The 25,444-nt window shown below is 46.5% G+C and overlaps 1 protein-coding gene across 5 annotated transcripts in view; it reads right to left on the reverse strand.

The window, feature by feature from the left end:
- Positions 1-6,185: 6,185 nt before the first annotated feature.
- Mrtfb (myocardin related transcription factor B) overlaps positions 6,186-25,444 on the reverse strand; it is a 170,651-nt gene continuing 151,392 nt past the window's right edge. For all 5 annotated transcript variants that reach the window (XM_036195193.1, XM_036195190.1, XM_036195192.1 and 2 more), the window contains 7 exons: positions 24,262-24,343; positions 22,801-23,796; positions 21,042-21,185; positions 18,668-18,826; positions 18,246-18,383; positions 13,971-14,031; positions 6,186-11,453 (listed from right to left, as the gene is read on the reverse strand). In XM_036195193.1, coding sequence (XP_036051086.1) covers positions 10,915-11,453; positions 13,971-14,031; positions 18,246-18,383; positions 18,668-18,826; positions 21,042-21,185; positions 22,801-23,796; positions 24,262-24,343 — 2,119 coding nt within the window. In that variant the 3' untranslated portion in view covers positions 6,186-10,914. The remainder of the gene's footprint in view (positions 11,454-13,970; positions 14,032-18,245; positions 18,384-18,667; positions 18,827-21,041; positions 21,186-22,800; positions 23,797-24,261; positions 24,344-25,444) is intronic.

Consider the following 25,444-nt stretch of genomic DNA (forward strand, 5'->3'; position numbering starts at 1 on the left):
CAAAGTAAAACCAAATGAGACAAACAGAAATACACTTACCGGCTGGTCAAAGGCTCCATGGAGCAGGGTCCTGGTGGGTCTGGGGGGTCCTGGATGAGCCCCAAAATGTTATGCCTGCATTATGAGTCCTCCAGAGATCACCAGGAGACTGAGTTCATATGCAAAAGCACAAAACCTTTATTGCAAGCTTGGGCTTGGGCTCTCTGTCTGTTCTGACACAGCAACTGGATCAGGGAGAGTCCTGAGCTTACTTATGGCTGGGCTTTTAAAAAGTAAAGGATGGGCGGGAGGGGGAGGTATGGTAATTCTGGATTCAGATGGGGGTTGGACTCCTGACTGGGCAGAAGTGGGGCAATAGAAGTCTTGTCAAACAGGGATTGGTACTGGTGGTTGCTGCAAGGAAATTGGCAACCTATATACAAGTGATGTAAGCTATCATTAATGTTCTGGAGCATCTAATACTTGGTTGTCTCAATTCTGATTGGTGTTCCACAGGGTACAATTTGTGTTTTTTTCTGGTTATAGTACGACCGAGGCCTAGTTCTAGTATTGTGAGTCTGCAGCCTGTCATGGCTGCACTAATGTTAAGTTAGCCTCTTCAACCTCATCTTTCTTGGTAACCCTTCTGTATTAGCTTCCTTCAAGCTGAAATTACAGATGTGGGTCACCACATCCAGCTCATGCATTTCCCAGCTGTTGAAGAATGTTGAACATTTTTTTCCCCATACATTTACTGGCCATTTGTATTTTTTTGAGACTTGCCTGTCCAGTCTTTATGCTCTAACCATTCTGATAAGCATGCAGTGCCATCTCCTGAGTTCTATGTAGTCAACTCCTATGTATTTGAGGCTGGCCTAGAACTCACAATCTTCCTGCTTCAGCCTTGACATTGGAATTACAGGCTTGTGCTGCTGCACCCAGCTGACTGATATCGGGAGTGAGCTCAGATATTTAGTTTTCATTTTCTTACTTGGCTTAAGTGTCTGTTGTGTCCTTACCAGGTTGTTGAGGTGTGCGATACTGGCTCTGGTACCTGTATGTCATCATCCAGTCTTGTAGACACACCCTGTGAAAGGCAGGGCTTCTACATTTGGGATGCTCCAGCCTTGATCTATGGCTCCTATTTCTATATAGGGTCATGTGCTTCAGTATCTTTGGAAACCCCTCCCTTCCTCTCCTCCCTCTTTCCCTTCCTTCCTTTCCTCACTGAATCACCTTGACCCCTTTGTTGGGAAGCAGTTGTCTGGATGTCTGGATGTTTCAGGGTTCTGTTTTGTCTCATGATTTATCTGTCTGTCTTCTGTAGCTTTCTAAGGCTCCTGAGCCTTGACAGAAGGTAGTGTTTGTCTTGGACTTTGTTCTGATTTCCCTTTTTCTGTTCTCCTATTAAAAAAAAAAAGTGTGTGTGTGTGTGTGTGTGTGTGTGTGTGTGTGTGTGTGTGTGCGCGCATGTGCGCATGCATGTGCAGCGTGCTGTAGAGTTCAAGTTCCAGTGTGGAGGTCAGGGGACAACTTTCAGGGATTTATTCTCTATATGCACCAGGTTGTCCTCAGGGATCAGACTCAGGTGGTCAGGTTTGGGAGCAAGAACTTTTACCTGCTGAGCCATCTCCCTAGCATTTGAGTGTATGTGTGTGTGTGTGAGTGTGTTTGAGACAGGGTCTCACTATGCATCCCTGGCTGTCCTAGAACTCACTCTGTAGACCAGGTTGGCCTTGAACTCACAGAGGTCCACCTGCCTCTGCCTCCTGAGTGCTGGGATTAAATTTACCATCTTAATAATTACCTTCGATGATTGCCCCATAATTTTTTGTATCTTTTTCTTTCTTCATCCTCCATTACTTTTAGGTGTGTTGGGTTTTTGTTGTTGTTGTTGTTTTCTTTCGAGACATGGTCTTACGTAGTGCAGACTGGCCTTAAACTTCCTATTTAGCTGAGGATGACCTTGAACTTTCTGATCCTCCTGCCCCACCTGCCATCTGTAGGGATTACAGACATCTGCAACCTATATCTAGCTTTTGTGGTATTGGGCATTGAACCCAGGGCTTTGTGCATGCAAGACAAGCACTCACCTAGGGTTCCATTGTCCTCTACTTGGTTTATCAGTTACAACTCTTTTCTTGTTAGTGTAGCAATTGATGTAAGAGTTATTTCATCTCTAGCTTGTAGTTTTGTGGTAACAATACTGTACTAACAGAAGGAATATAAACACAGTAACACTATGCTCCCACTCCCCCCTTGATTTGGTGCTGTTTCTCTCATGTTTTATATACTTTATAAATGTGTTATTTTTGTTTAGTTGTCAATTATTTTTCTTAAAAAGTTTTCTGTGTATTTATAATGTATGTGTGCATGTGTGCTCATGTGGAGGCCAGAGGAGAGCAATGCGCCTTGCGTTCTCACTCTCTGCACTATGGGTCTCTTATGGGGCCTGTAGCTAGGCTGAAAGCCAGCGATCCTCTTTTCTCCACCTCTCATAGTGCTGGGATTCAGGCTATTGTGTGACACTATTCCTGCAGGGGTGTGAACAAACATACTCAGCCCACACAAGTAACCAGAACACACAAAAGTAAGACACCACTAAAGTCCAACTTGGTGAATCAGTGAGCTAGCTGCTTGCTTCCTTCCTTTCTCCTATGTAGTCCTGGCTGTCTTGGAACTCTGTAGACCAGCTTGGCCTTGAACTCACAGAGGTCCCCCTGCCTCTGCCTCCTGAATACTGGGATTAAAGGTGTGCAGCACAGCATGCCGTATCTGACTTTCTGATGCAATCACTCACACCTCCAATTTTTCCTCTTTGAACTATTCTGAAGATTCATGTGTGCTGTTTTCATTTGGTCATTCAAGAGTGTACTGCTCAAGAGCTGGAGCTGGAGCTGAGTGTAGGGTAGAATACTTATGTTGCATGGACAAGGGCCTGGGTTTTATCCTCAGCTCTTCAAACAAAATGTGTATGGTTCAGTATCCTTGTGTTTGTAGATTTTCTCTGGATATCAACTTGTAGGATCCACTGTTACCTGAGAAGATGTGAGAAGCTATTTCAGTTCTTTTGTATTTAGGACTTGACTTATCGCCTACCCTGATATATTTCAGAGAAAACTCCTTGCCTTGTTGAGAAGAATGTGTACTCTGAAGTGCTGGGGACAACATTGCCTTGATTCGATCTGTTGCGTAGTTTAAAGTGTTTTGTTTCCTGTTGGAATGATGTGGATGAGAGCTGGGTCTTGACTATCCACTGCTGTTAAATACTTGCTTTCATTTTCACTTTATTTATTCCATTTATTTTTAGTAGTGTTTTAGGAAATTGGTATATTAAATTTGGTGTTTAATATTTACCATTCTTACATTTTCTTAGTGTTTTGCTCTCTGACAGGCCGTGAATGAAAACAATTACATTTATTTAATCTGTGTGTGTGATGTGGTGTGAGTGTGCGCATACACATGCCATCACGGTTTACTGGTAGAGGTCAGAGGACAATTTTCAAGAGTCAATTCTCTACTTCACCATGTGAGTCTAGAGAATGTCGTTCCAGGTCCTTTCATCTGCAAGGCCTTCTCACTGGCTGATCATGAGCTTCTTCCTGTCTTCTGATGAACTTCTGTTTGTAGCTTGCTTTTGCAGACACAGCCATGGTACATCTGATGTTTCCTGCCTGTCCTTACTTTGTGCAAGTTTCCCACTTCCACTTTCGGTGCGGCCTTGCCAATGAGGTGTGGTTTTGGCAGAGAAGAAAGTTGGATCTTGTGGGTTTTAAAAAATACATTTAAAATGGTGTTTGTATGGTCATCACCCATGTGCAGAGGTCAGAGGCCAACTTAGCTCTCCTCTTCCACCATATGGGTCCTGGAGATTGAATCCATAGAGCCATTTTACTGGCTCCCAGATTTTGAAAATTACATTTATTTGCTTGTTTACTCATTCATTTAGTGTGTATGTGAGATTGAGGAGGCATAAAAGAGACTGAAGGCTAATTAAGGTTGAGATGAACCTCATTCATTGGCATTAAACTGAGCTAAGTATGAACTTAGATTTACATTTATTTTGTGTACGTGTGTGTACATGCACTGCCAAAGCATGAATGTGGAGGTCAGAGGATAGCTTGTGGGGATTGGTTCTCTTCCACTATGTGGGTCCTGGGGACTAGAAGGTAAATTGTCCCCTGGCAGTTTTGGGCAGTCTTGCCTGCTGAAACCTACAAAGTCTTAGTGATCAACCCAGATTCAAAGCTCCTCCTTGCTGCGAGTGGTGGTGCACACCTTTGATCCCAGCACTCCGCAGGCAGAGGCTGGTGGATCTCCGTGAGGCCTGCCTGGTCTAGTAAGAGCTACTGTTCACTGATTCCTACTGAAGGATCTAGAATACACATCCCCAACAAATGGGACCCTCAGCAGGTGAATTCAGCAAGATGCTTATTTCCTCATTTTTGCTTATTTTCTTGTGACATAAATGAACAGAAAAGCCAGGATGTGATGATCAGGCTTCTGAGTCATATGAATATTAAAACTGGCATCTGGCAGAACAAGTGGGGTCTTATGGCACAGGCCGGGAACCCTAGATACTCAGGAGGTTGAGACTAGATTGCAAGTTCAAGACCAGCCTTGGATACAGAATGAGTTCCAGACCAACCAGTTCAATTTAGTTAAGAACCCTGACTCAAAATAACGAGAAGGGCTGGGATGTAGTTCAGTAGTAGGGTGCTTGTCTGGCATCCCCAGTACATATACTGGTGCAGTGACATGGTTGTTATCCTGGCACTTGGGAGGTGAACCTAGGAGGATAGGATGACATGTGACTGTGCATGAGAAGGAAGTGAGGAGAGGGGGAGGGGGTGGGAGGGAGGGAGGGGGAGAGAGAAAAGCAGAGGTAGACAGCAGATACATAGAGGCAGAGAGAAAGGCAGACACAGAGAAGTGGGGAGGAGGAAGAAGAGGTGGCAGCAACAGTTGTGACTGAAGGAGGGGTGAGAACGGGAAACCCTAGGATTATAGGAACAGATGAAACTGCTGGTGACGCCTGGTGTCCATCCAGCTTGCTGAGCCTTCTCTCCATTCTGTGCTGCTGGGTTATGATGTGGAATAGCCATCTGCAGGCATCACTGAGGTTTGGTGTCAAGGACTCCACACACACTCAGTGGACTTTGCCCAACATTTCAAAGGCTTTCTTTAGAAAGCTTTAGCTCAGTACTACCTAGGAAAAAAAAAAGAGATCTTTGTGGGAGGTTCTAATGCTTCAGGCCAGCAGTTCCTAGAGCCTGTGGTCTCCTACCTGCCCAGCCCCAACTTCTGGATACTTCCCTTTGTGGACCCCTTCTCACAGTCCAACCCCTTCACTGAGCTTGCTGCCTGGCACAGAGCAGAGCAGAGCAGAACAGAGCAGAGCAGAGATGGTCCCAGGGAGTCTGGCCTCGTTCAAGAATTTCCCCCCAACACCTGTCACCGCACAGGCAGGCAGATCTGTCTGTACATGAGGGGCACTGCAGACAACTCCATCACCAGTCTGTTGGCTGCTCTCTTGCATCCGAGATACATGGATAACTAGCAATTTAACTAGCTTTTTTCTGCGACTGAGGCCTAGCCGCCTGTGACTGTCACACGTTATCAGTTATGATTGTCCATTAGGCTTTCTTACCACCATTTGGTTTCTTCTAAGGTAAGTGGAAAACAAAACATTAACTAATTTAACCATGGGCTTTGGGCTGAAATGCCTCTCCCCATAACTTACTAACTTCTAAAGAGCATTTTATATGGGCCATAATATATTTTCTACATAGGTAGTTGTTTTTGAGACTTGGCAGAAGGACTCAGTTCTGGGTGTCTGGAAGTTTTATTGGTGGTGTGCATGTTGCCATGAGACAGGAGCCAGCTCTAACTATAGACAGTGTTATGTCCATACCATAGCAAGGACCACATACTTTAGTGCCTTTCACTCAGTGGCTCCAGATTCTCTGGAGGACAGAACAGGTCTTGATGGTCACTGAGTACCTATGAGCATCTGCTGTGTACTGTGAGGACATGTGGTGGCTAGCCTACTTCCTGGGGGGAGGGGAAGGTCTACATGTCATACTGTTGGCCCACTGCTGCTTGGCAAGGAGCTGTTCTGAAGATGCTCTCCTTCCTAAGGCTGCCCCATCTCACAAGTATGTAATAGTCCCACTGCCCCAGTGTCTTCCTCTGTACACACACAGTCATGGTTCATCAAAATTTTTTTATTTGAGACACAAAAATGCAAAATTGCTGAGATATCAAACATTTCCTGATCAGCTACAATACTGCCACTATGTACAAAAGATCTGATGATAAATGCACATACATATAAAAATACAGTCTGCATCGCCTATGTACAGTACATGTGCAAACATATGGCATTCAGACACAGTACAGAACCCAGTCAGGGGTGCAAACGGCACATACAAAGGCATCATGGTTTTTCTTTTAAAAACAACATAAAGGCAACACACGAATGGACCCCCGATTGCCATGATTTCCTGTTTATGAAACTAGTGCTTCCCTAAGAATGGCGCTACCCACTGGTGTTTTTCCCCTTTTCTTTTCAGGAAGTGAGATGCTAAGACATTATGTGAAGATGAAAAGAAGAGAAACACCTGCGTGTCCATTGCAAGCAACAGAGGATTAACCTCGACACAGAAGAAAACAACTTTTCACTACTACCAAGTATGTTATTCTTAAACCAACAAAACAGCTCCATACTATTTTACAGGGAAACAAGAAAGAAATATCTACATCTCTGTGAAAATTATAACCTAACTTTAATGGATACCTTTTTGGGACTGACTTGAGATCACACTAGTCTCAACTTTTAAATAAAAAGTGGCTGCTTTTGGCAAATACCTGGCGATGCCTTTGGTTCCTTTAAGCATTTTGCATTACTATTGGTTTCTTGAGGTCAAGTGATTTTAGTGGATTCATCGCCTGTTAGTGGGCAGGGTCCTCACAGCAGATGCAGAGGGAACTTAACTGGACCCTCTTCCAGCGAGTCTATTCACTCGCTAAAGCTTTGTCTTGGGTGTTGGCAGAAAGCTTTGTTTCACTGCCGATGTCTCTGGTGACCTATCATCTTGGGCTTCCAGACAGCACCTAGTACACCTGAGATTGCTAAGCTGCTGTCACACACCTGTGACAACTCCACTCCCCTGAGGGGTGGGCTTGAGTGGAGGGTGAGGCTTCCTGTAAACACGTGTAGCTTCTTGAATCACAGGCCTCCAAGTCACGGGGACACATCTCAGGTACTTTGAGAGGGTGAGCGGCTGACAAACGACCTGCTCACTGCCAGCCAGCCAGTCACCAGACAAATAAAAACGGAACCCAGAGACTGCTCAGTAAACAAGCGATTGAAGGTCTGAACCAGGAAACAAAATGACTCTATCTGAACTGCTATTTTCCAGTTTTGACAGAACTTTTTTTTACAATGAGTTGAACTTTTAGGATGCTCTCCAAATACCTTCTGTGAACATGAACAGTGTTTCTTGATAAACCCGGCCTTCCAGTTAGTTTGCTAGGGTCACCTGGGCTAACTGTCCTCTGGGGCAGTAAGTCCCTATGTAATTGATAACCTCAGTGTGTGGTGTGATTGACAGAAGCAAGCAAGGCTGTGTGTTTGCTGGCCCTGACCTGGTTGCTCTGAAGGTAGAATGCAACGGCTACTCTCAGCTCTCTCCTCAGTCCTGGTGGTACCCAAGTCCCCAGCCTCCTACCAGCAGCAGCTTCTGAGACTGACCACTGTGGGAACAGCTGAGAGTGTAGATGTGATGTGGGTGCTTCTTGGCCACTTCTCTGGGCAGGGTCTACTTGAGGACAGTGAAGGGGCTGCCCTCTGACTTGAGGGACACCTGTCATTGCTGGGGACACTGCCTGGAATAACTCGGCTCAGGTGGCTCGAGTCCACTCTGGTGACAAAGTGGACAATGCTTGCACTTGCTCCTCTGGTTCAGCTGACAGCACACGTGGGCTGACAGCACTGCCCCATTGCCCTGACTCTGCAGAGCTGACCTGGCTTTTGGAGTGCTCAGATCAGCAAGGCATAGCATGTGGTCAGAGAACCACAGAGCTTTTGGAAAGAAGGTTTAAGTAAAGTCTTAGAAAACATTTGTGTGAAAACACATATGGTATTTGAGCAAAAAGTTCCATGAATTCAGGACATCTTTGTGTGCTGACTGCACAGGACAGCAGGATGCCTGATTGAGCATTGGTGCAGCCCCGAGAAGTTTACTAGAGAGGCCTTGCTGAAATTACAAGAGGCCCACAGCCACATCAGCTTTCTAGAAGCTATAGGGTAATTCTTTCCACTCATCCCACCCTAGTAAGAAGACTGGAAATCTGTACCTTACAAAGTCAAGTTGATATCACTGCACTTTGGGACTCTGTGGGAAATGGGCAGCTGGGGTTGGACACAGGCTTCTAGGAGGGATTTCCTTGGCAACATGCTGCAAACAGAAGCCTACACTACATATGTACATGCAGTGGGAACTTAACGGGCTCTCTGACCTGTGCTTTAATGACTGTGAAGTAACTGTACACCTATTTGCAGGTGTCTGTGTGTGGAGGTCAGAGGACAACTTCAGGGAGTCAGTCTGTTCTTCCATCACATAGATTCTAGGGCTCAAGCTCAGCTCCTCAGGCTTGTTGGCGAGTGCCCCACGCTACCTGCTGAGTCATCTTGCTGGCCTGACCAGCTTTAAACAACAAAATCATCTTCAGACACACACCATTTCTGATGCACTCACTGAGGGCCTTTTTGTAGAATGGTCTTTGGTCATGATGCATTCATGTGAGCACATGGGAAAGATGCCCATGCTTGCCCATAGCATGGAGTGGAGGCCTAGCAAACGCTCTCATAGCCCTACTGGATGCTCAACCAGGAGAGCAGGGCAAGGAATGCTGTGGGTGAGTTGGCTGCAGGTAGCTAGAAGGCCCCTTGGTTTTTTTAAGAAATGGGACCCTGATGGATTTAAGCCCGGACAGGATGGGCACATCAATAACTAAGCTGGCTTCCTCTGTACTCACTTGTGTTTGGAGAACGACTTTCTTGTGGCAGGCTTCAAACCACTTAAGAAGTAATACAAAGGACTTGAGGGCTAGAATGCTGTCTCTACTCACAACTCAGGATTACAGAAGTGAAAGTTTTTCTATAGGAGGAAATGCCCTAGCATTTAGCAGCCTTCCCCAAGCTCACTGATACTTGGTACTACTTTACTTGGACACCAGAGCTGGAGAGAGAAGACTAAAGCTCTCCACCAAAACCTAGAGCTGAAATTCCCCTGAGGAAAGTTTCTTCCCAGTCCATAGCTGGGGCCAGGACTCAAGCAGCTGTCCAGCAGAACCAAATTGGTCACATCATGTCCTATGGGAGTCTCTCGGAAGACTTAGTCAGATGACAGCGTCCAGGATGGTAACGTCTCTCAACACTGACTGAACAGTTCCTAATAAGAGGACAAAGCTGAGAATAGGGATCATTCTGACAGAGAGGCTGAAATAAGGACAAACTTGAATGTAGATCACTCTGGGGCAAAACCTCCTCAGAAATGACTCAAGCTCTGTCTAGGCAATGGGTCAGGCTACTTCCTGGACGTGCCTGTGGACAGGGCTGTGTACTGACGGAGGAAGCCCACCTGGCTCAGGTTAAGGGGTTGGAGGGACTAGGACAAGGCTGTTATTTAACAGAAATCCCATACTCTGCTCAGTTATTTACAATTTGCCAATAACTAAATGACTAGATCGTGAGTTGTGAAAATCCTGTGGCAGTTGGCATTTTAGAAAATTCTTAAATCACTTGACAAACATAACTTTTCCTTTATAGATCAAGAGAAAAAAGGAATAAAACCTCCAGTTTTTAGGCTTAGGCTTGAGGACACACCGAGAGCAGGCAGGGCATCCAATTACAAGCCTATGCAAAGAGAACCAGGGATCTGGTGACAGGGAATGGTCTAGCCTGTGCTCAAGGTGGATTGTCTTGGAGTGTGACAGACACTCCACACCTTCCCTTCTTCTAACTCATTAGTTCAAAAGGAATTTCGTGCTGAATCCTGTTTTGGTTCTTTGAGATGGGTGTGGCCACCTGAGAGTCCGTCGGCAAGTCTTCAAAGATGGAGATACTATGGCTCAGGTACTCTAGAGATAATCTGAGTTATTACAACAAGTAGGACCAGTGGACGGCCATCTTTTTACTTTACTGCAGGCTGTAAAGGTCACAAAGTCAGAGCATATTCCAATGTCTACCATCACATGAGAACTAACCTCATCTACCTGGGGCCACTGAGAGAGTTGCAGCACTCTACCAATACATCTGGACTCTGTGCATGGGGCTCCGTGTGACAGCATTTTGTAGAGACACCCACTTATGGTGATTCCCAAACTCACCAAATGACCTATGACATCACAGAGCCACACAGATTTCAGAGTGGAACCCAGAGTCTCTGGCTAGAAGCTGCTGCTGCTGGATGCACAGCATGTTCCAATGCCTCTGACTGTGCTGTAGACCACATGTAGAGGGAGTACATGTGCAGGGGATTCTCCCCTCCCTTCTTCCCTCCCTTGCAGTGGCCTTGTGTTTCAAGTGGAGCTGCTTGCCTCTTCCTGGGGCCGTGAGGTGACCACAGAGTTTGAAAGGTAGCTGATGACCAGAGCTCTAGTGCCACTTCCTGGAGATGGCACTGACCTTTGGCTTTATCTAAGGCATTTCACAAGGCCTCTTGCATGCAAGGCCTGCCTCTGTAAGTTGTGGAGTCACTGCTAGATGCATGAGGTGCTCTCACACTTGGCTTCCAGGCTATGACCTTCTATTTTTTCTGTGACAATGTATTTTAATTGCAACAGTGCAGCTCTGGCTATAGCTCTAAGCACTGACCCTTGTTTTCATGTTTTGAAACCTCACGACTCTGAGACAAGTGACCTGTGACCTTAGTCCCATGGGAGTGGCAGGTCCTGTGGGTCCAGAAAATCAGCAGAAAACATGCTTGGTGCAGTGGTGCTTAGAGGAGTGAGCCCGGAGGATGTGGTGGGCATGGTGATGTCTAGCCACTCCATATTGTCCAGGTTGGAGTCTGACAGGTCGAGAGACAGACAGGGGGTTCCTGCCGCAAACTGGGCCTCGGAGGTTTCCATGGGAGAGTGAGAATGGTACAGCGTGCTGGAGTGGCTCAGCGAGAAGTCGTGCTGCAGATCCTCTATCAGAGAGAAAGGCTCTCTATCTTCACTGCTGCTCTGCAGTGGGGCAACGTCATTGGTTGAGGGCAAAGTTCCATCCAAGAAAGCTTCTAGCTGGTTCTCTAAGCTGGCAGATAAACTGTTCATAGGTTCTAAGGACACAGGTGGTGCTATTTGGACCTGGGGCGGTGGTCGAGACACCACTGTGTTGACTGGCATTGTAGTGATGCTGGCTGTAACTGGCCTCATCTTGGAAATTGGAGAAGGCTCTTCTTTTATAGGGAAGGAAATCTCTGTGCAGAAGAATTGATGGTGTTAGAACGGATATGCTGCCATTGGACTTTGTATTAGTGACTACCTTGTCACCCTCTCTCATATCTTAGAAGCAGAAATATCATGCTCTATCTAATTCTTTTCTTAAAAATCATTATGGTTGAGACTGCACTTCAGTTTGGCAATACAGTTTAGAAAGTTATCAGAAGATACAATATACTTTATGATTCAAGGCTGGTGCCGGTTCTTTTGCCCTCTCCCTTAAGGTAAGGCAGGCCAGCTTTTACTCTGAGTTCTTATTCTTTTCTGAGCTATATAAATCCTGGAGGATTAGGTAAATGGCTGAATAAGCACCAATTATTTAATTTATTCTTACAAATTTAATTTTTACTTATGTATACATGTGTGTGAATGTGTTCCTGTGTGCAAGTACCCATGGAGGCCAGAAGAGGGCGTCTGATCCCGAGTGGGGTTACAGGCCCGAGAGCCAGCCACCATGGGTGCTGAGAACGAAATTCTAGCCTTTTGCAAGAGCAGAAAGTGCTGTTAAGTGTTGTGCTATCTTTCCAGCTCCCACCCTTTTAATTGTGTGTGTGTGTGTGTGTGTGTGTGTGTGTGTGTGTGTGTAAGCCAGAAACTGACATCAGATGTCCTCCTCGAATCTAACTCTGCTTTTTAAGACAGGCTTCTCCATTGCACCTAGAGCTCATCTCCTCAGTCCCAAGGGCTGGCCAGCAAGCCTGAGGACATACTGTCTCCACCTCCCTAACACCAGGATTACAGGCATATGCTACTGTGTCTACTTTTTCTTTTCTTTTCTTTGGAGACAGGGTTTCTCTGTGTAGTCCTGGCTATCCTGGAACTTGCTCTGCAGACCAGGCTGGTCTGGAAATCCGAGATCTACCTGCTTCTGCCTCCATGTGCACTATCAACTGCCTGGCTCATTTTTTTTTTTTCTTTGTGGGTTCTGGGGGAACCAAATTTAGGCTTGCATAGTACATACTGATGGAGCCATCTCCCTACCTGATCATGTGTTGATCCCTTGCCAGGTTTATCTGCAAATCAACAGACCTTCTGTTATAGACACACTGGCACTCAGGTGGATTTTAACAATCTCTTTCACTGCTTTTTTGAGACAGGTTCTCATTAGGTGTAGCCCTGGCTGACCTGGCCTGGAACTCAGAGAGATCTGCCTGGGATTAAATGTGCCTCACCATGTCATTCAATGTCACTTTTCCAAGAATACACCAGGGAAAGACTGAATGAACTGAAGCTCGGTGTGAATGGGTGTTTTGTCTGTGTAAGTGTGTGCAGAGCTCATGGAGCCAGAAGAGGAAGTTGGATTTCATGGGACTGAAGTTTCAGATGTTTGTGAGCCACCATGTGGGTGCTGGGAATTGAAGCTGATTCCTCCAGAAGAGCAGCCACTGAACTACTGAACCATCTTTTGCCCCATAAAAATTATTATTAATCATTGGAAAAAAATCTTATCTTAACCAGATTGAACAAAAACTGAATGCCCTGTTTTTTTAAAATACATATTTCATTTTTAAACCTTTAAGTTTTCATAGTTTATGTTAACCATGAGTTTAACGTATTTTGAAAGATCAATACAGTTCTTAGCAAAGACTTCCATTTATACATGTGACCCATGTGCAGATGGCAAGGGTCCTTCACTAGCCAAGCTCTGACCAGAACATCAGCCTTCTGGTCAGATGATGTTCTATACAGATGGAGAAATAGGAACCAGACTTCAAACTTCACAGAAGACTTCTTTCATCAGAAAACTTTAATATTCAGCCTGTGTGTGCGTGTGCATGTGCGTGTTCGTAACTAGGGATGAAATATGGTACCTCACACTTGTATTGCAGCACTCTGCCACTGTCTGCAACCATCCCTACAAGCTTCTGAAACTGATTCTATGCTTATTTTTAAAGACACATAAGCTGAGGCAGACTGTCCGTGTCCCCCCCCCCCACCCCCCCGTGGTTAATGTCTGGTTTAAAGACAACATATTGTAAACTGATGACTTATTTTAATTTTTAACTACATTTTATTATTTATGTGTGTGCATGCCACTATAGCATGTGTGTGGCAGTCAGAGAACAACTTGTGGGGTTAGTTCTCTGAACTCAGGTCAGTAAGCTTGGCAGGAAGCACCTTTACCATGAGTTATCTCACTAGCCCTTGTGCCTCCTTATACCTAGAAGTGAATTTTATCACAACAACTGAGGGAGCATGGCCAGGTCTAGACCGGTACACAGGCATGCTCTGCAGTTCCACGTAGAGTTCAAGGCTGGTGCAGCTCTGCTGTTTGATCTTTCCTTTGCTAGGTAAAGGCTGTGGGGATATACACCACTGCTTGATGTGGAACCAAAGGCCTTTCCTCTGTTGTATGTTTTAATGATCTAACTTGAACAGGCTTAGAACTGTCCATTTCTCAGTTTCCAAGACAACCTCCATCCTTAGAGTAAGGTTGTCCCAGGCCAGAGGTGTGAGACCTCTTCCTACAGGCTCATGTCCAGCTTTTGACCTACCTCCACTCTTTATGAGGATGTCAAAGAGGTCGTCCATCTGCTGACTGTGCACGTTGGAAACCTGCAGCCAAGGAAAGCAGAGTTAGCAGCCCTCACCAGGGGCAGTCTGCAGCCATGCCCCGAGGGCCCACCACTGAGCCTCTGCTTTCTCTAACGTTTGATAATCTGGAAAACAGCTGAGTTACTTGGGAAATGAAAACATTTACCCAAAATAGAAAAAAAACATTTACCCCAAATATCACATCATGATGGAACAACTAGGAGTCAAGTAAGAAGTCACCTCTTGGATTTCCATATTTCCCTTACTGTCATTGATGGCATTTTGGGAAATTTCTAGTAAGTTTGAAAATATCTAATTCATTGGCATTTAGCAAAAATTGGTATGTTTAAAGATGAGCACACTATGCATGTTTTTTCGGTTTTGAAGTTTATCTGACATATTGGTTGCATTTATCATATGTGGTGGTTTAAATGAAAAGGCTCATAGGAAGTGGCATTTTTGAAAGAGTTAGGACATGTAGTCTTCTTGGAGTAGGTGTGTCACGGGGGTGCGGGAGTGGGGGGGGGGGGGAGGGGAAGGCTTTGAGGTTTCTGAAGCCCAAGCCAGGCCCAGTGGCTCACTCTCTTCCTGCTGCCTGTGGATCCAGATGTAGAACTCTTAGTTCTTTCTCCAGCACATGTCTGCCTGTTTGCTGCCATACTTCCTGCCATGATAACAACGGACCAAACCTCTGAACTGGAAGCCACCCCAGTTAAATGTTTTCCTTTTTAAGAGTTGCTGTGGTCATGGTTTCTCTTCACAGTAATAAAACCCTAAGATACCATTAGGTCATGGAATTTAATGTTCTGACATGTATGTGTCTATGAAACCATCAACAAGAATACCATCAATTCTGTCACCTGGGAAGCTCCCTCATCTCCAGGACACCAGTGTCCTGTTTCTTTCAGAACAGATCAGCTTCCTGTCAGTAATTCAGATGTGCACTTCTTGAGGGTACAGAGGAGGCAGAGTCTTTCATGCAGTGTCATTATTCTGAGGTTTATCCATGTTATATACCTTATGGAATGTTCATCCCTTTTATTGCTGACTGGTCCTCCACAGATGGAAATGCCTGCTTCCCTATGCACTCACTTGTTGGCAGCATTTGGGTTCCCACTTTTGGACTATTAACGAAGTTGTTGTAGAGATCTGTGTATAAGTCTTTGCACAGCCATGCTGTTCTCTCAGGGAAATATCATGGTGCAGAGTGACTGGTCAAACTGGTTCCCACCAGCAGATGGTCCACATTCCCATTCTCACTTCTTGAGGTATGTTATGGGATAAGATGTGGTTCTAACACACTTCCCTGGTGACTAGTGACCGTTGGATGTCTGCATACACTTTAGCCATTTGTCATCCTTGGTAAAACACGTTTAAGTCTTTTGCCACCAGCAGATCTAGTAAGCTTCCTGTTTGAATGCTGTGTTTTTCCCCAACCCTTGACTTAAAAACCATGTCTTTGTGTTTGATGGATTATGTTTTCTTTATCTGAAATCATCCGGAGCTTACATTTATGCATGCATGTATGTATGTATCTATCTATCTATCTATCTATCTATCTATCTATCTATCTATCTGTTTTTTAAAGACAGGGTTTCTCTGTGTAATAGCCCTGACTGTCCTGGAAATTGCTTTGTAGACCAGGCTGGCTTTGAACTCACAGAGATCCTCCTGCCTCTGCCTCCTGAGTGCTGGGATTAAAGGTGTGTGTGTGACCACACCTGACTTACATTTATTCTTAAAGAATACTCTCACTTGACACAGAATCCAGGTGGCAGTCTTTCTGATTCCTCCTAAGAACTTGAAATAATGTTGTGGCATTTTTTCTGGCTTCTGTTAGTTTTTAAAAATACATTTCACTTATTTTGTGAGTGTGTGTGTGCACATATATGTTGTTGCACACGAGTGTGTTCTCTCCTTCTACCACGCAGGTCCTGAGACTGGAACTCTGTCTGACTCTGCTGGCAAGCCCACTGAGCCACCTTGCCAGTCTCTTTCCATCAGTTTTGACAGAAAGGTGACATTAGTCAGTCACTCGCCCCTTATGTGATCTACTGCTTTTCTGCCCTGCAATCTTTTACCTTTATTTCTGATGTGACTGTGACGTAATGTGGAATGCTGTGACATAACAGGATTCTACTTAGTTAGGTCGGGGTCTGCTGAACATTTCAGAGATGTAAAAATACTAGCTGTTATTTTTCAAGTACTTAGATGCCCCCATGTCTTGTTTTTCTTTCTAAGGCTTCCATGTGAGTTACACTGTGGGAAACCATCACAAGGCTCTGAGGCTCTAGTCATGGGTTTTGTTTTTGAATTAAAAGTTAAGTGACATGAAGCAATTGTACATCTTTATGGGCCACTTGTGCCTACAATGTAATGGGCGAGCTCAGGATGACTCAGGCTTGTGCACTATTCACTCTGGTGCCCTTCACCTCATCAGCTCACTTCCTTTCCCTCCCCTCTGCTGAGTTCATCTACGATTTTCTTCAAGTACTGTATTTTTAGTCCTAGAATTTCCATTTAGTCTTTTAAAAGACTTCCTGTATCTGTTTTCATTTACAAAGGGTGAAAACACAGGGTGAGTTCATACCTCCGCCTGTGTCAGCTCCCTAGTGGTTTTTCCTTTGAGCACAGGCGACATCTTCTTGACTGTCGAGGAAGGATGCTATCTGTATTGTTTTCTCACATGAACAGACCTCTTTTTAGCAAGCAGCTAGTTTGGGTTAATCTCAGCTTTGAAATGCTCCTTGTGCAGACATCACAATCTCAGTTTGTCTTCTGTCTGCAGCTAGGCTGCTCGGAGTCTATTCCAAGTCTCTGTGGCTTAAAGCTTAGGCAGAGCTGTGGACACAGAATTTAGGTCTTTCTTGTCTTGAATTTTCTCTTCAGTAGCCCACAGCTAGGTCCTGTAGTTTGAAGGCCATAGTGACTCCACTTTCTACCAGCAACCCTGACCATCAGCTAGACCCCATGGCAAGTGTAGCAGCAAGAGAGAACTCACGCCACCTAAGTTCTCTGAGTGTGGGTTCTCCACCAAAGCACTGAGTGTGCTGAGTCTCCGCCTCAGGTTTGTGTTTGCCATTACTGTGAGAGGTGGAACCACCAGGGCCCTGATCAGCCCTGGTGGAGTTGAACTCTGTGTAGCCTCAAGATTCCCAGTGGGACCGAGAGGCTGACCCACACCTGGCGCTTGCAGCCTAGAGCTGAACCTAGTGACATGGGAACCCCAGAATCCCTCCCCACTGGCTTCTTTTGTTGGTCGATGTGTCAGGTGGGCAATGCCAGTGAGCCCGCACATGAGAACCATGCTTGGTGGGTAAGGGCTGCCTTCCCACTGTCATTAAAATCACTTGGTAGTTCATTTCTGCTCCCGGAGAAGAGATGCTGCTTTGAAATGGACTGTGGGGGGCAGGCCAAGACCCACTTGTTTAATAGACTCTTACAGCAATGTTTAAACCTTTTTTTCCTTCTTACACAGTTGAGGTCTCTGCTGAGTCTGGGATGTTTTACAACTAGGAACAGTCTTTCCTCTGCATCCTGTGGTCACTGAGCATTCCCTCACAGGCACTGACCAAGCACAGACAGTACAGATGCTTGCATCCTAGGTAAGGGAGCTCACTTGTTTGAAAGTGCCGCCTTGCCTCTTCATACCTTAGACAGCAAGGGCAGCAACATACCTTGTGTCCTGACAAGTATTCCACAGAATACAGCCATGGGGCTGTATGTGGATGCTCATTTTCTTGCTAGCTGCTGTGAATGAACTCTTGCTAGAAGATCCATTGTGACCTGTTGTTAGGTCCATCCCTCAGGTCCTCTGGGCTCCTTTCTCAAGAGTAAGTGGTCAGCTCTGAAAGGGAGCTTTGGGAAGGCAGGGGCTTGGATGTATTTACCTTAATCAATAACACGTGCTGTGGTCTCTAGGCGTCCTCCATAGGCTAGATGCATTTTATAATGGAAACCTTCACTCTGCTCATTGAGGGCACAGCTGCCACTACTCCCACATTAGAGGGGACCCAGGAGGGCTCCAAGGAAATATAAACACCTTGTCTGAGGCCACACTGAACTGCTGATCCCAACAGTTACTGTAGGCAAGCGGGTTGGGAGTCTTCACATGCCAATTAAAAATAGCCAGCCAAAATATAAAGCTCCCAGCTAGAATCTCTTGCTCTAACCGAGGCAAGTTCTTGAGAGGATGACATGAAATGTGACTGGGACATGACTGTGACCACACTCACCTCTGGAAGGGCTGGCTGGGCGCTACGGGTCTGCTTGATGGCCTCTTCATAGCGAGGTGGGTCTTTTGTCTTGGTGACTGGGGTCCCACACAAAGAGCGCTGGATGAGGAATTGCCGTGGTGGGGAGGGTGAGCTGGGCTGCATCAAACACGGGAGAAGCACTTGTTAGCTCTGGGCCACCCACTGTGCCTGCAGGGACTCAGCCTTGCTGTTCTACCCACAGTGGCTCAGTCACCTCACAGGCAGGAGTCCTGAGCACCTGGGCAGCTGACAGCTGGTGGCTGTCTTGGGGAAGAACTCCTCTTCACTGTCAGTCCTGGGTCCACTCCCTCAACTCCAACACTGAGTCACCACACACTCCGGGTGCCAGGATTCCCTGCATGGCCAGTAAACACTGTAGATACTGCTTCACTGTCGCTTACCTTGCTGGCTGGGCTAGGGCCGTTTTGCAGGGGTGCAAGTGGGGTGCTTCTAGACTGAAGAACAGGGTTGGAGCTTTTACTGACAAATGGCTGCTGGGTCGTTGGACCAGGTGGCCCTTGATACTGAAGAACTGTGTTTGGTGCAGAGTTTGTGAAGACCTGTCACAATGAAGGAAAGCAAACCGTGTTTTAGAGCAGAGGACAACAAACCTTCAAGGTTTGTGGGTCACAGGGTCTCTGTTGGGAGCACACAGGCAGCGTTGAGCAGCGGGAGACCAGGCAGCTGTCAACAAGACTGGATCTGCAGACACAGGTGGAGTGGGGTTCCTCTGCTGAGCAACTTGTTCTTATGCTGCGTAGCCAGCATTTTATGGGAGAGGACTCAGTTTTCCTTGCTCACTGGGGTGACCTGGTCCCCTTTCAGGACATAGGCTAAATTAATAGCAGCCATTTTACCTCTTCTGTGCTCATACCCAAAAATGCCAACTCTCTGGACACCTCAGTATGTTCCCATTGCTCTCTCCCTCCACCACTGCTCCAGCTCAGAGGATGGTGATCCACGGGTCTGCCTTCAGGACCGCCTGTCCTCTGTTCTGTTCTTGGAACCAACCACCTGCAGATCTTTCCATCCGTATTTTCTAGTTCTTTAGTAAGTTAGTAAATTCTCGACCTCTTTGGCGGCCTCTCCCGGGTGCTTCTCAAACCCTCCCACTGACATGCCTGTCTCATGGGCAGCATGCGCCTGTCTCATGGGCAGCATGCTCCTGTCTCAAGTCTCATCCCTTTGAAAGACCCGTGTGCTGTGCCAGCAGGCCAAAGGGAAACGAGTTTTCATGAAGCTCTGGAGTTTCCTATGGCTCCATGAAGAGCGTAAGTGTGATGGCCACATGGCTTATTCAGTATTGTCTCTTATAGGGCTTGGCTTCATCACCAAAATGATTAATGTACTTTACACCACTAATAATATCCCTGAAGAAGGTGGCTTCTCCCTTATGTCACCATGAGCAGATACGTGTCTTTCTTTTTGTTACATTTATTTTTCACTTGATGTGCATGGGTATTTTTCCTGCATGTATATACACCATGTGCATATCTGGTCATGAAAATAAGAAGTGGGTTCCCCTGGGACTAGAGTTACAGACAGCTGTGACTTGCCATGCGGATGCTGGGAATTGAATCTGTCGGTGCTCTTAATTGCTGAGCTATCTCTCTAGCTCCAACATATACACTTCTTCCCATGAGAATACATGAGTGCACATCTCTCTCTTCAAATGCACCTACTGTTGTAAGTCTCCTTCCATGTGGCAGATGTCACTTTATGGAAGTACTGACTCCTAACTCATCTGAGATGAGTGAGAAACCCTTCTCTATACTCTGTATCACTCTACACTCTCTTCCCAGGCTAAAGGGAGCTGAACCTCCTTTAAGCTTACTACATTAAAATGAGTATTTTTTGGTTTCTTGATGTGGTCATGTCTGACTCTGCTTCCTTTTTTGCTTGTGTCAAGGTTGCTGTTGATAAGATGGGCCTCTGTTTCCCCTCAAGTTGGCTTGGCACACACAGTTCAGGATACCTGAGGCTTACATACTGGGATGCCTAATAACCTGTTCAAGACCAAAGCTCTGGGCTCAGATCCAGGACAAAAAACATCTGTTTTGAGGCCTCGAGGTTAGATCCTTTTCTCCCTTCTTTTTCTGAGAAGTGTCAGCTATGCAGCCCAGGCTGGCCTCAGACTGGAGACTCTTCAGTGATGGGATCACAGGTGTGTGCCCTGCACCTGACCCTTGTAGCTCTTCCTCCATGACAGAGCAGAGACTCTCAGATACAATATGAAGTTCTCACTTAAGAGAGAACTGCCACAAGTATCTTCTTTATCTTCAATTGTCCTTACCCATGGAATAGCACATTTAATTAGAAAAGAAATATATCTTGAAACTCAGCAAGTCTAGTATACCAGAATTCTTTGGTTTTGGTTTTTCGAGACAGGGTTTCTCTATGTAGTTTTGGTGCCAGTCCTGGATCTCACTCGGTAGCCCAGGCTGGCCTTGAACTCACAGAGATCCGCCTGGCTCTGCCTCCCGAGTGCTGGGATTAAAAGCGTGTGCCACCACCGCCCAGCCATATATCAGAATTCTGAAAACATGCTCTGGAAACTTACTTGGAAAAGGACTGTTCTATTCAACCATCTTTCATACTAAAGCTTTCCCCGAATTCTAAACAGAGTATCTGTGCCCAAAAAGCTTTGAGCTAGGGTCTGTTCTATGGCTGAGCATTCCAGGGACTTCCCAATGAAGAAGCTCATAGATGATGCTCACTGCCAGGGGAGAGGTGACAGAAAAGAGCAGCAGCAGTCAGTCCTTGAAAGTATCGCACCTTTCTGATTGGTTGAGGCTGGCCCAGCACATGCTGCGGGAAGGTCTCCTGCTTTGAAGGCAGTGCTGGGGCCAAGGCTGCGGCTGGAACCTGTGTGGCAGCAGCTACCTGAGGCTGAGCCTGGGCTCCTCCTGGTACTGGGGTCTAGGAAGAAGACAAAAATTAATCTTAGTGCCAAGAAGCTCGTCCGGGACTGAGTTTAAACTATAACACAGTGCAGCTGTTTGCCTGGGAGTCACAGCTACAATGAAACGGCCCAAGATGGTTACAGTCAAACACTTGGGCTCATCTTTGACAATTACTTTCTCAATTTTTTTTTCACCCCAAGACAGGATTTCCTCAGTGAAGACCTGGTTATCCTGGAACTCTGTAGACCAGGCTGGCCTCAAACTTAGAGATCTGCCTGCCTCTGTATCCTGAGTGCTAGGATTAAAGGCACTACTGCCCAGCTAATTATTTTCAATTTTTTTTTTTTTTACTTATAGAAATATAAAAAAAGATCATTAATTGGGTGCCATGTGACACTGTGCTGTACATACATGTTGTATCCTGAAACATTTTTCCTTCTTCTTTTTGGAGCTGGGGACTGGGGGTTCAAAACTGTCTAGCTTCCTGAGAAACACAGCACTGTCGTCACTCGCCTGAACAACACGCCTGGACTTCTATCAACCTTCCCTGAGTGAGTTCAACAATCCTATACCAATGACAAATAACCAGATCAGACCACTGTTCCTTAATGTGGCTAAGACTTAACTTGAATAGTTTTAAAGGCAGAAAACTGAAATAAGGCAGCTCTATACACAATAGTCAGGTCTGTAGCACATTCAAGAGCACTGAGGACAACTGTGATACCCAACAGCCCACAATTCTGCTTTAAGTTTGCAGTATACACAGTCTGAACAGCACAGAGGCCCAGCAGGAAACATGTTCTCTTCTTCTATCAACTCCAATGAAGTGTTTGGATCAATCTCTCCCCTAAGGTACGTTATAGAATGGACTTCAGACTCAAAAGCAGTCTACAAACAAAGCAGGAAGTTAGAATGCTTTGCACTTGCCAAGGGTGTCTGGGCTCTGCCTCTAGAACTCAGGGGTGAACTTATCTCTGCCTGCTGTCACAGGCACTGGGCAAATTAAAGAAGCTCAGTGGCCACATGTGTGTACCATCCACACCGAGCAAGAAAGCAAGAAGCCAACAAGCAGGTCCTGTGATCAGGGCAGCCCCATGTTTCCCTCTTGAGCCATTCTCATCTGAATGGCACCTCCCAGAACAGGCACACGGCACCCCTCCTGCCTCGGTCAGAAGACATGGGTTTATGTGTCAGGTCTGTCCTCAGGCTCCTTATCTAGAAATGGGCTGTCACTCAGAACCAGGGGGTGGGGTGAAGTACTAAAGGCACATAGCCTATGCTAATGCCATTAATTTTTTAAAAAATATGTATTCTTTTATGTGTATGTTTGTGTGTTTATGTGCATGTGTGCAGGTGCCCAAGGAAATCAGAGGGTACAGGATCCCCTAGAGTTACAGATAGTTGTGACCTGACTGGGTGCTGGGAAACCAAACCTAGGTCCTGTTTGAGAGGAGCATGTGCTCTGAACTATACTGAGCAGCTCTCCAGCCCTGCATGTGTGTCACAAGAATGGGAGGCGGGGGTGTTTTTAGAACAGGAGGCCACCACAACCACAGTGGCCGCACAACAGCTCAGGCTGCTGCACCATTCCCACCCGCTCGCCGTAAAGGGAACACTGAGACACGTCATACCTGGAGCTGGAGGCTGCTGACTGGAAGTTGCACCGGAGTGACACCTGAGCCCTGGATGGACACTGGCAACAGCAGCTGAGTGGTCTGCGTGGTCAGTAAGGCCTGGGGCTGAGCAACAAGGGCAGGCGGCTGTCCCTGGGAACTCACGTAGAACTGCGAGACAACACTCCGTTGCTCTGCTTGGACTATGGGGACCTCCTGCTTGATGACCACAGCCTTTTTGGCAAGAAGGGCCTGGCTACCTGTGGAGATGGGCTGCTGTGGGCTGGAGCAGTCGGGAAGTGAGGCCTCATCCTTGATGGAGGACCCGACACCGGCGTGTGTTTGATCTGATGTACCAAGGGGCTGCGCAGGGTCACTGGGCTGAGGGTCTGGGGGCCGCTGTGCTCGTTTCTCCACCTCGAGCTGCATCTTAAGGACCTCTACCAGTTTCTGCTCTTGCTCCAGCTTCCTCTTCAGCTCTTCAATCTGCTTCTCCTTCTCCTGAAGCTTGCGGTCCTTTTCAGCAGCGTCCAGTTCTAGAGCTGACAGGGTGCTGCTGGTGGGGCTCAGACTGTCCTCATGGCCTGCCACCCTCAGGGGGGAGGCACACAGGAACTGGGAAGGGGACATCATGCTCATGATCTCGGTGAAGGTGTCTGCCATGTTTGTGTCATCGGCACTGAGACTGGACTGCTCTGAGGGCGATGGCGAGATGGGCAGAGGGGAATGGGCACTTTCAACATGGGCCACGCTGCTGGTTCCAGCAGGCGGCAAGTCTGCCTTGAAAGTGGACACAGAGCTAGTCACGGTGTTATGCAGTGTTGTGACGGGCAGCGCCACTGTCACCTCTGGGCTACTGGTGACAATAGCTGCTGAGGAAACTGCCACAATACTGCCAGCAGCAAGGCCACTACTGGTCACTTCCTGGTAGGGTTTCAGGCGTTCAATGAGGTCTGGTTTAGTTCCTGACACTGGCAGACCCCTCAGTTTGAGTTCTGTCTTTAGCTCTGACACCTGGAAGCAAAAGCAAATGAGGTGTTTGGTTTCCGGAGTCTCAGGGCATAAACAGCAGAACTACCTCCCTTGCCCACAGAGGGATGGGCCCCACTGCAGCAGACATCTGGACCTGACATATAACCTTGGACTTTCTCCATCTGTACTCATATCTGTATTCACTATCATGAACTCAAATCTACAGAGGAGCCACAGAAGCCTGTGTGTAGTGCCTGGAAAGAGCTGGTCCTCTAAGAACTGCTACACAGAAGTGCTCTCCACTCACGGTGCTCAAATAAGTCACATGTCAGTAAATGAGAATTATCAGCTACTTGAAAAATAAAACCTAACGGAAATAAAAAGAAAACACTCCTATAAAGGGAACTCCTGTTGTCCACCTATGGAAAACTATGCACAGGACAGGCAACCCTGGCCGTCTGCTCACGTGTCAGGTACTGAGGGATAAGCCTGAGGTGGGATCATTACCTTTAAATCGTCCAGGCTGGAAGGCAGAGGCCCTGGCCTCCTTGCAGGTGCAGTCGGGCTGCTGCTGCTGTTCTTGTCATTTCTTCAACAGAAAAAGAAAAGAGAGCTCACGACAAGCTGCTTCTAGGTTGGCTCTATCAACAATCTATCCGCTTCCAGGGAGACTCAATCATGGACACACATGGGAAGACTCAGTATCGTGGAATTAGCAAATGCATTCTATCTCAGTCAAATCCCTAAAGGCACTGTCTGTCTATGTGGAGGAAATTTAGAGGGTGGCTCTAAGCTTGATGCAGAGAAGGCAAAGGACTGGGCGCCCTTGAAGGAAAGCTCTAAGGGCCACATGCCAGCTGAGGCCCATGCTGTACACTGGCAGCTAACACATTTACATCTGTGCCTTTCAACATTTGCCTGGTGTGGGTTGCAGTTAAAATGCCTACCTAGTCCTGAAAATGAAGTTTTTTGAGGTTTGGGCAAAATGCTGAATGTTGTACGTATCATTAGCTTCTTCTCACACAGAGCTTAAAAGTCTTACCTCAGAGTGGTAGAAACTCAATTGGTGCTTTGGGTTGTATTGTCATTCAATATTGTCCCCATGAGGAGCATTCTTGGACATTTTTCTGTATCAACCTCTCTATGAAGTTTGAATAATTACTATACTGTGCTTTATTACCTGATGTCCCCACCCCAACCCACCTTTATTCTATTTAGGGCTAGGCAGATGGCTCAGTTGGTAGAGAGCTAGGCAAGGTTGAGGATCTGTGTTCAGATTCTTAGCATTTCCATGAAAAGCTGGGCACAGAAGTATATGTCTAACCTGAGCACTGGGGAGGTGGGGACAGAGGGGTCCCTGGGGCTTGCTGGCCTTAAGAGTGAGCTCTGGGTTTGATGAGAGGCCCCACCTGATATTGACTTTTGACCTGCATGTGTGTGTGCACATAAACACAAATGTAACCCTTTCTGCTACCTTTATGGCCAGGATTCCATATCCGTGCCTATGACTCACTGTTTAACTTATTTCTGTTATTTTAAAAGCTGAATTTTCTTTTCACCTAAATCACAGACGAGAGACCTGAGGTTCCGAGTCCTGAAGTGGGCTCCTGACACCTTTTGTAACTTCTGCTGGTATGAGACCACTCTGGGCTTATGTGAAGCCCAGGTTTGCTCTGTAGTAACAAGGAGG

The sequence above is a fragment of the Onychomys torridus genome, chromosome 8 (assembly GCF_903995425.1).
Source record: "Onychomys torridus chromosome 8, mOncTor1.1, whole genome shotgun sequence".
In the NCBI taxonomy this organism is placed as follows: Eukaryota; Metazoa; Chordata; class Mammalia; order Rodentia; family Cricetidae; genus Onychomys; species Onychomys torridus.